This window comes from Pseudonaja textilis, chromosome 1, assembly GCF_049901715.1.
Source record: "Pseudonaja textilis isolate UNSWEBS1 chromosome 1, rPseTex1.2, whole genome shotgun sequence".
In the NCBI taxonomy this organism is placed as follows: Eukaryota; Metazoa; Chordata; class Lepidosauria; order Squamata; family Elapidae; genus Pseudonaja; species Pseudonaja textilis.
Genome location: NC_141990.1, coordinates 254,078,425 through 254,090,063, shown reverse-complemented (window position 1 = coordinate 254,090,063; position 11,639 = coordinate 254,078,425). Strand labels below are relative to the sequence as shown.

The following is an 11,639-nucleotide window of genomic DNA, read 5'->3' as shown; positions in this document are numbered from 1 at the left end:
TAACCTTCCCCCTGGAGTGGGGTGGGAAGATTTTACAGTATCCTTCCCCTGCCACACCCACCAAGCCATGCCCACAGTAAATTTTTTTGAGTCCCATTACCGATCAGGACAGTAATGGTGCCATTGGATTCTTTGTTTTCTCAGTTTCATAGTCTAGCTAGCACATTGCTTCTCAACCCCAGCAACCTGAAGTTGTGTGGTCTTCATCTCTCAGATTCCTGCAGCCAGCACGCTGGCTGGCAAATCCTGGGAGTTGAAGTCCAAACAAATTCAAGTTGGTGAGGTTGAACAACAATTGGTCTACCTCTTACTGTCTCCCTTGGACTTAAGAACACAAAATAACTGTAGGGCGAGGCAAGAAACTTGAAAAATCATATGGTCTCCAAGTATAAACCAGATTTTTTTTTAGGTTGACCACATTCGGTTTGTTTATACAACAGATATTTCAGTATTTGCCATAGTATAGGACCTCAAGGTACTAACAATTGTTACCATCCAAGATGTATGAGTAATCCTAATCCATTCTACATTAGAAATATAGGTGTTAACACGAGATCCCCCCAGGCATATTTAAAAAACACAAGCAAAAAACAGAACAAACCAATGAGACTTGTAGGCATCTTCTGAGCTGCATGAAGAATTTTCTCTGCAAATTATGCTGTGGCTATTCCTGTTCTTGTAGAAGGAACTAGAATGAATATACTGGTGCAGTCTTTCATGGTGAGTGTCAATCCAGTGGTGATAAGCTTCTGGGCTAATAGGCCATGATGTAATTATCTGATACAATTTGCACAGTATCATTTTGAAGCTACTTTATTTGCTTATTTACTGGATTTCCAGTATTTCAATTAAGTCTCTCTAGGCTAAATTCAACTTGATCTCCATAATATGTACCTACAATTATCTTGTAAATATTTATTATAATTGGATTCTAAAGGATTGTTAGCATATACTAGATGAAGAGAGAACATTTGACCCCAGATCCAAATTCAGCTCAGATCAAAAGGTTATCCTTCCCCCAAATGGGAAACTGGTCATGTTCCAGATGTTGAAGAACTACAGTTTACAGAATTCCTCCCACTGACGATGCTGGGCAGCTCAGCCAGAAACTGTATATTAGGATAAATCATTGAAGAAGCAATGCACCCAAGGCGGCTTCATCTGCCAAGAATATGTAAGATGTACTTGTTGAAGAGCACTTGACTTGCTGGAGAAAGTAAACAGGATGTAATGAAGGGGATCTTAAACTGGTTGGAAAGCAAGTCTGGTTTTCAAGAAAAGTAGCCTGTCCTTTATGAAGTGGTATCTGCTGAAATCCAGGAGAGGGAGCTCATCAAGTTAGAAATGAAAGGAAAATTGTGCCTCTCACTAGAAATAGCTGCAAACACATCGGTGCATGGAAGAAATGGAATTATCATGCCAGGGCACATGACCTCATGTTCTCTACTTGGATGGCAGCCTAGTCAAAATCAGTTGAAAGACATAATAAGGGAGACCAAAGGCCCTAAAGTTACCCATCAGCAAAAAGCATTTGCACAGCAGAAAAAAGGGATAGCAGTTAATTAAAGTGAGAAGTCAAGCATTTAAATTAATGTTTGTCTACATGATAACATGTATTAATATATTAATTATTACAGTAACTCTTTGTGTGGATGGAATTCCTTCTTTTTCTGGTGTACATTAGTAGCAACTTTGGTTGAGATTAGATGGCACCAGTTTTTTTTTTTTTTAATAAATTGCATGTATTTCCTAATAAGGAAGAGCTTTTTAAGAGGAAAGCTCTCCATCCTGAAAACAGGTTTAAGATGCTTTTTAAAATATAGTGCTGCTGACCAAGCAACTTACAATAAGCAGTTGGATGAATCTATGCTTTCTTGAATGTTTTTCCTTTTGAAAAATGGTCGGGAGAGAGAGAGAGAGAGAGAGAGGTGCAAGTTTAAGTGATAAAATCTTCAGTAATAAATTGAGATGCGTTGAGATTTGTGTACTGGCTGCTGTTTTATTGCTTCCTTTGTGCAAAACAAAATAAAGGAGGAAGCCACAGTCATCCATATTTTCCCAGGTATGTCAAACAACAGCTGTATATGTAAAGAAATCACAGCTACTACTGAACTAGAAGTCTGGAAAATCCCCTAATTCTGAATACAGGGTGGGTTCTGTTATATACTGTTATGCTGTCAAATTCTAACTTGGTACATTTTCTCTGTCTTGAGTCATCTCAGGAAGTGCAAACAATTTTGCTTTGTTAACATTCTGTGTACAAGGGAGTGTACCAGAGAGTGTGTTATCTTCAGTTCTACCAAAACATTGTACAGGATATGACTATATGATTACTCATACTTATCCAGGATAATGCATTAAAATTAATGCTATACTTCTGTCCCATTCTCCCTACTTTTTTAAAAAAATTATTGTTCTCTGTTTTAGCAACACCAACTTTCATATTGAAGCTCAAACATAAGCCTCCTGTGTATACAAAGTACATGCCAAGCATGTATTGCCATTTGCCAAATTCTCAAAATATACATGGTCACCTACTAATATTACCAACAGTGCAGTATGACTAGACACATAACTTTGAAGCATGAAAATGCATTACTAGGTGAATGTTACAACACTAGATAAGCCAAATGAGTAACTTCTATTGCCTAGCTTTAGCCTGTATATCTTGCCTTACCTCATGGCAAGCAACATTTAGCTAATAGTGTAGCTAATTTTCTTTTCATTAACTTTATTTTGAAGAGCATTACATCTGCTTAGCCATAAAAAGAGGTAGTTCAGAGTAGGAAGCCTGATGCTTTTCATCCAGATGCTTTGGGCTTCAAATCTCATCCATTCCAGCTAGCACACATGCTGTTATATGTGTGTTTGGTGCTTGTGATACATTAGTAGGAAAACGCCAGGAACTCTATTGTATATATTCCATGTTCATGTAGCTACTGTTATAACCATCATGGTTACAGCAATAACACTTTAAGCAAGGTGCTGGTGCAGTTAGTTACATTTATCAGCATGTGACTCTCCAGATACATTGGCCTATTTCTGTCTTGCCAGATGGAGGAATTACTTGCCTTCTTTGCCGCAGCACCAACCCTTTAGATCAGGCCTGTCAAACTCCTGGTCCGTAGGCCAGAAGTATCACACGCTGGGCATGCCCGGTTTAGCGAAGGGGAAAAAAGTCCTGATACGTCAAGTGACACCACTATGATGCTGTGAGTTTGACACCCCTGCTTTAGAACGGCTGGTGGGCCGCCTTACTGGTGGGCCGCGAGAAAATTTTGGTGGGCCACAGAGAAATGTCCCCCCACAAGCACTCCCCAAAGCAATTAATCCAGGCTGTGCAGAAACACAAGGCTGTACCGCCCACATGGCCCGTGGGAACCATCCTCATCCACTCACTCCTTACCTGACAAACTTGCCTCTAAATTGGCTATTTTTCCTTTTTCTGACCATCAGCTGTTCTGCTGTGCCGGGAGATTTAGATTAGCTAGGAAGCAGGAAATGGTTGGATTTCTTGCTTTCTAGCTAGTCTTTAGATCTTCGGCTCTGCTTTTAAGTACAGCCGAACCTCCCTTAGGACTGAAGGTTCTATTATTCACTGCAGACTCACAGCAAGCAAATTTTGTGTGACAGACTCAGGTAGCCGATGGCAGATAGATAGATCAATGAATGATTTGGTGAGCAACTCAATCTGCCTGCCTGCTTTGCCTGATTTTGGGTAAAAGTTGCTCTTTTTTAATAAAAAAATTCAATATTTATATAAATATTTATAATTTACATACAAGCCATGCCCAGCTAGTCACATGACCACCAAGCCACACGCACACAAATTAGGCCAAGCCCACAGAACCAGTTAGTGGTTCCTGGGATTTAAAATTATGAGTTTGGTGGTCCCTGAGGTCCAAAAGTTTGGCGACCCCTGTTCCAGATGAAAAGAAGTAACAGTGAATGAAGGCATAAATACTGTATGTGTCCCAGGATAATGATGCAAAATTGAATTTGAGTTGGTCACAGGAGACCAGAAATTTACTCTTCCAACTTTCTAAGAAGTAACAATATTCTCAACACTTATTGAAATACTGAAACATAAAACCCTTTCAATTGACATGTTACATATCTTAACTTCCACACCATTCTCCTCTCCTCTTCGAATGAATGCAGAATGGCATTCTGTCAGAAAGTTTAAATGAGTATTAGTTATAGAAATAAATATTCAACAAAAAAACCTAGAGCTTTAGTATGCATTTACTTTTCTTTTTTAAAAAAAGAGTCCATGAAAAGGAACATTATATAATTTTCTAGATACAACATTATATACAAAATCCTTTTTCAAAAAATGCAGTACAAAAGAAACTATAAAAGAGTCATAAGCAGTTATTTTTAATGATCTCAAAAAAATGAACATTTCTAAGTATATAGTTCTTATTTTTATAGGAATGTCAATACTATGCCAACGTTTTAAGATAATGTTTTATGTTCCTTTTAGTTTCAGATCCTCCCTCTGACTAATTCGGGTTATCCATGTCAACTTCATGTTCATCACCTATGAAATGAACCTAACATTTTTTGTACAGTACATTCTTCCTAATTTCTAGTGAAACTAATTGAGATATAATAGTTCATTATAAATTATACCTGAATATATATTAGTTAGGAAGACTAATAGTAATAGAAAAACCAGAGAAGGATTAATTGGTAGTTGTGAAAAGAAGTAACTACATCCTACCTTACCATTTTCTTGATTCCCATTTTCTTCATGCCCATTTACAACCACAATCTGTTTACAATTGTAATTTGCTTTCTTCTAAGTTTTTTTTTATTTTTTTTGGCTAATGAAGAGAAATGAAACTGGTTCCTGTCTTAATACTGAATGTTCTCAGCTGCTCTAATGTTGCATAAAGCTGTATTTACAAACAGAATTGGTGACAAAATTCCTAATCAAGAATGAGTTCTGATTTTCATTTTTCCTCTTCAAAAACATACGTTAGTAGAGCTGCAACAGTGCTTCAGATATAAAGGAGAAAAAAGTGTGAATGCTTATGTACCCACACCTGTAACTTCATAAAGCAGCTATGACTTTCTCTGGCTTGTGTAGTTGTCCTCTACCATTGCAATGCAATTCAAAATTTATTGGACCAGTGGATTTTGCAGATAAGTGGTACATGCATGCTACATGCATATAGGCTCTTAAGAACTTTTCCTCTTCCAAATTCTAAGCACTATTTTGCAAATAGTCTGCTCTGTTCCAATTTTTTGGGGTGGGTGGGTGGGTTATTTTTGTTTTAAATAATTCTCAGTAGTACTTTCTTATACATTGCTTCAAAAAAGTTGGATAATTGAATTCATAATTAAACCAAGAATTATATAATTGGTAGTTTGCAAGTTTGGCTTTTGTTGAAAATAAACTTATCCTGAGTTTGTGATTAATGAGTCTGTGTGGGTATGTTTGGTAGCGGGGGAGATTGAACAGGAGCTCTAAATGCAGGGATAGAAACTATAATTTGTGTATCTATATCTGTATGCACAAATGTTTATTTACATTAGAAAATATATGAACTTACTGAAGCCTGGAACAGATTAAGCTTTAAATCCTTGTATATGGCATCACATCTAACACAAAACATTTTTTACTATTGCAAGAGGAAACAACCCTCCCATCTGCATCAAATAACAAAAAGAAGTGTGAATTTTCATCCACAATATCCAGTATCTTTGGCAGTTGAAATTCACTGAATGCTTGCATATTTAAATCCAAATTCATGCATACAGTCAGTATATAAACATAAATTGTTTTACTTGGTATAAGGCTCTTAGCACAGCTAAAACACATTTATTGGATGATGTCAAATATTTTCTTCCATGGATTCTATGTCAAGAAAGGTAGATAAGGCTGATTACATTTGGGCTAATATGACTTTAAAATAGTGACATTCCTGCAGTTCAATTTACAAGAAGCAGTTATAAACAAAAGATAAGCCCTTTATTCAGAATAATCTTTGGCAAGAGTGTTATGTACGGACAAAATTTCATTAACATAATACATTTTCACTTACAGAGAATCTTGGATAAATTATATTTAAAGAGAATTGAATTCATTCATTATATTAAAACTAATAAATATTTTATAATGGAAATTTTATGTTAAATAAATTTGCAACAAACTATTAAAACTGAAATATAACAGTCTTGGGCATTTGCTTTTTGAATAAACCACGCAGTAGGCTTACTTGTAATATACAGGTAGTTCTCGACTTACAACAGTTCATTTAATGATCGTTCAAAGTTACATCACTGAAACAGTGACTTATGACTGGTTTTCACACAACTGTTGCAGCATCCCACTGTCATGTGATCAAAATTCAGACACTTGGCAACTGACTCACATTTATGATGATTGTTATGTCCTAAGATCATGCGATTACTTTTTGCAACTTTCTGACAAGCAAAGTCAATGGGTAAGATTCACCTTAACAACCGTGTGACTAACTTTAACAGCTACAATGATTCACTTAACAACTGTGTTAAGAAAAGTAGCAAAATGGGGCAAAACTCACTTAACAAATATCTCGTTTAGCAACATAAATGGGCTCAATTGTGGCTGTAAATCGAGAACTACCTGTACTTCCAAACTAGATTGGTCATCTGTACTACATGACTAATTTGTTATATTTTATGATGTCCTTATATTGCGGCAAGTTGTTACTTAAAATCATGCATTCATGAAATCTGCATGGCTAAAGTGACAGACTCTTGCACAGGTTTTACTTTTGGGAAAATGTAGGTAAGACTGAATGGATGGGATTGTCAAGGAACACATATACAGCGCTGGTATTTATAATTCTGATTTTGATTTCACACACCTTCATTGGCTTCTCTCTCTTTAAACCATATGTTTTCAGCAATTAATTACCTTGCTCCTAGGTTCCTGGACCTTGATGGGACAGCGTCCACAAATACTAAGGCTGCAACCTAGATTTTAATGTTGAAAAAGCCCAAATCCAAAAATCATCCCAGAAGATGGCAATGGCAATCCACTTCAGTACTGCTGCAAGAAAGCCTCATAGTGTCAAAGCCGACACTAGACATTGATTGTGACTTCAAGGATGCTCTACTTTTTATCCTAAGCAAAGGGATTGATATATTAGCTACAACTGAATGGTCTTCCAGGTTTGGGGTTTATAATCCAGATCGGCCTCTTGGATTACCTTGGAAGGAAGGTTGTCATGGTCCTTGGCTGCTTAGACCTGTCAACGCTGCTGTTTGTTTTCAAAAGTTTGGCAAAACTAGAGTATGTGAAGATTGCGTAGTGACCATTAATTGACTTTCCCTATTCCTTCATTTCTCAAATGCGATGCTTGCCATCAAGTGTCTAATAGATACTGCTGGACCTTCAGCATGAATGAAGAAGCAAATACTGCATGCTGATTTTTATCAGGAAGACAATGAAGGTTGAACAACTTTATATATCTGTCCATGACACACCTGCATCTCATCAACATTTTCAACAATGTAGCATATCTGAAAAATTCTGAATACAAAAAGCATATATATACTTTTATACATAATGAAAGTCATACAACTTCTCAGTTGTAACTAAAGAAACAAGGACAAACTATGAAACATACAAACATGACTGTCAGACCTGATGAGAGCCATATCATGTATAAATTGGTTCATATTTGCCCTCCATATCAACAGGTAAGGCCCTGTGGATTCCTTCTTCTATCTTGGTTTGCTGATATAAAGGCAATTTTTTAAAGTGAAAATTGGCTTGGAGGACTATCTTTACCAGGATATTATTCCTGTTTTGGCTGGACTTTGATATTCTCAGAACTGCATTACAATATGCTGTTATGGCAAGTCTTAGGATTCACTGACATACAGTAATTGGATTGCTGTTCATAGGTTCCACGACTTCCCAGGAAAAAAAATTGTTATATCAAAATCTGTGTTGTATTTGTTTTCTGTTTAGGACTTTGACTTGCTGGTTTTCTATAACATTCATTTCTACCTCTGCCTCCTTGAATTGTTCTACTGCTTTCTAAGATTCTAAAGATTGTAAACTGCTCCTCTATTACCCTTCCAAAGCAGGCTTAGTGCGAATTAAAATATTTAGCTATTTGAAGAGAAAAAATAAAGCTAGGCTTCATTAGAAGTCCATACTATTCACCTTTTCATTGTCATTTCTGGATGTCCAGCAACTAGTGATGAGCACAGGAGAACCTTCCTTTGAAGAGAACTGAAATGCTTCTTAATTCTACTAACCCTTTTCACTTTCTCATTTTTAATCTTATTTAAAAAAAAATTACTTAAAAAAACCCCAAGAATAAAATGCCATTTATTTGACTGTTACCATAATTTAACATCACTAGTGGATCATACCTGGCACCTTCAAGATACTTCCCTGTAATTTACTAGCAATGTATAAAAGTAATAACTACATTGTTGTACATCTGCTATATTAATTTCCTGTTTGGCCTCTGAACAATTGCACCAACTGATTAATATTTTACTATTCATTTATTAATCTATTCTCAGTAGATGGTATAATCTCTTTTAAAAGACATAATTTGGTAATAGTGGATTGTGTGGCATCATATTTACTTTTTTCTGTTCTGAACTTGCTTCTGATCAATTTTCATAAAACGACTCTAGTATTATGAGATTAAAAAATTGCACATCTCTGTACTGGCTCCATGATACTCATATCTTATAACCTCTATAATATGATACCTACTAAGGAAGGAAGGAAGGAAGGAAGGAAGGCCCACATTTCACTGGAATGGTGCTCAAATGAACTCTGACCATTTCAATATGAAAGAAAGCAAGACAAATGAATCAGACCTGCAAAGGCAGAGAAGTTGTAAATTTGGAAAACAATAATATTTAGCTGCCTCGCCAAATTACTTAATATTCTGGCTCATGAGAGATTATGAGCTACAATAGCCCTATGGTCAGTGAAATGATAGAATCATGTTAATTGTTTTAGAAAGATGTAATGTCCTTAAATATAATATGTAGGCTTTACTAGCAGAGGTGACATAGAACCGTAATTGGGAATACATATATTTAATGTGTTCCTTCGACAACTAAAATTCCAGGTTTGTGGTGGGCAGTGCAATTTGCTAGTATTTTCGTGTGTGTGTTTGTGTGTGTGCTCTTAACTCAGGACACTTTTTCTTCAAAAGGTCCTTCAGTGTTTGGGGAAATTGTGCTGATGCTAATATTCCTCTTGCTCTTTAGAATCCCCCTCTGGAATGTGCACTAGACACTTTGAATTAGTAAACTAAATGCCCCTCCATAAATTGTTTATCTTTCGTGGAAGAAGATATGAAAGACAGTAAAGTTATTTGCTCTCATTAATGTTGAGACTAAGATTACAGTGATTTGAGTCTGACCATTCTATTCATAAGAGTAAATGAAATGAAGATGGAAGTGATGAATTGAGGCAAGAATCTCAAATGGAAAACAAAATAATCTTGCTCCCACATTCACTTTGGAGAAAATTCAGGTTATTCAACATATCATCAAGGAAATTCAACAGGATTTCTGCTTGTAAAAAAGTTGGCAGATTCAAGTCAGACCTTGGTTGCCACAGCTTTGCAAAAAGCACTCCACAGTATAGTATTTATTATTATTATTATTATTTGCATATTGCAAGACCCCAGATGTAGCTTATCAGGAATGGGGGACTTATTATTATTCCAATAGTTGTAGTTTGGTTCATACATTTTATCCTATTTTAATAAATACGCTAATATAAAATTCTCAGAGAAGAGTCTACAGAATCCTATCTCCTTTTAAAAAATAAAACAGTGATAGCTCTAAGCTAACTATGCAAGTTACCTATCTATTTATATATATAAAAAAATCCCTGCATTATTTTTGTGCAAAAAAGGAAACAAAATAAAAAAAGAAAACTTGTCAGAAATAGAATATGGTCCTTTCTGTTCGTAAGAACATTATTTCTCACATAGATATAAGCGAAACAGTCGCATATGCTTAAACATGCACCAGGTTGTTAAAGTATGAAGTTCTATCATGTAAATATTGGCTGCTTTGTGAATGGAATGCCCCAGTGTAAAACATCGACTTCTTCTATACCTCAACATGGCATGAGTGACAGGAAGATACACTCCCTCTATGGCTCATTGATGATCTGGGACTGTGACTGTTACAATTTTCACCTCTCCTTTGATCCTTGTCTCTCCAGTTTTCTAGCAGCTGCAGCTTTCCTTGCTCTTCTTTCATGAAGACTTCTACCATGAGAACTTTCTCCTTGTGAATCTGCTGACTAATGTCCTTGGGAATGTCTGGAATAATCCAGTCAACAAAGTCACTCATAAACATAACCAAATTCTGAAAAATAAAAACAAAAGAGAAAAGGTTAACCAAGGCAAAATTATGGCCTGACTAAAAAAAATTCTTAAAAAAAAATTATATCAATAGTTTATTAAGAATTCACATATATTTGGGATTCCTAAGAATGTGTCAGTACAATGCATAGACTGCTTAATTCCAGAGATCGTGTACAGCAGTCCTCAATTTAGGATCATAATTGAGCCAAAAATTTTGGTCATAAGTGGCGACAGTCATAAATTCGGTGATCACACAACCATGGTGAATTTCAGAACCGTTTTTGGCAGCAGTTATTAAGCAAACGTGGTTGTGAAATGAACGCATTGACCATAAAGTGAATCCCATGGTTGTTAAACAAAGCCATTGTTCATTAAGAGGTTTATTTGGTTTTTTTTTGCTGGAAATTGGAAGTAAACATTGATTCCTGGGAAAAATGTAACTCACTGTCAGGTGAGCTTGGAATGCTGCAAATGGCCATAAATGTGGGTTTGTTTCTGAGCACCCAAAATGTCATCACATAACAACCATGGGGAGGGTTTGGGGGGGGGTTGCACAGATGTCAGAATACTGAATCCTGGTTGTAAGTGGCTTACGAATGAAGGCGAACATATGCGTCCCAGGATAATGTTGCAGGATCTATTCTGGATCAGTCATCAGGGCCAGAGGTTTTGTCTTCAGAGTTTTGGGACTTGTGCTGGAGTCTATCTTTAGGGAACTGCTATATAGAGAAGTTCCCTGAGGGTGGGCTCCAGCACAAGTCCAAAAGTTTGGAAGGCAAAACCTCTGGTCCCAGTTGTTAGGAATATAACTCATCTAACAGGTATTTGGGTTAGAAATATATAAACCAGGATAAACATTTTAGTACTATATCTTTAAGGGAATGCAAGAGCATGCAATTGGGCGTGGTTTTTCAAACAGCCATAAGATGGAGCCAGAAACCTGGTTTGTTTAGTCTGAGTCTCAGAAGAGAGTGTGACTCTATCTCTGTTTCCTTCTGTTGGAAAGTATTGCCGTTGCTCCATTTCTTATAATTGACTGATATTACTGGATTTAATGTAAGTCTGATACTGAACTGTTTTTGACACTGGAATTTGATATTTGGATTATCCCTGGAATGAAAACTGACTGATTTTACCTGTGAATGACTTTTGGACTGCTTATTTTGGACTTTGCTTAAACCTTTCTGGAAGTAAAAAACCTACATTTACTGTACAGTGTATCTGTGTGCTCTGTGTGTATTATTCCAACACTACTCTCAAATACATCTCCCTGTATGCGCT

General features: G+C 36.3%; 1 protein-coding gene across 15 annotated transcripts in view; it reads right to left on the bottom strand.

Moving 5' to 3' along the window:
- Positions 1-8,322: 8,322 nt before the first annotated feature.
- Positions 8,323-11,639, bottom strand: part of ANO1 (anoctamin 1) — a 170,118-nt gene continuing 166,801 nt past the window's right edge. For all 15 annotated transcript variants that reach the window (XM_087921297.1, XM_087921296.1, XM_026706699.2 and 12 more), the window contains one exon: positions 8,323-10,359. In XM_087921297.1, coding sequence (XP_087777423.1) covers positions 10,099-10,359 — 261 coding nt within the window. In that variant the 3' untranslated portion in view covers positions 8,323-10,098. The remainder of the gene's footprint in view (positions 10,360-11,639) is intronic.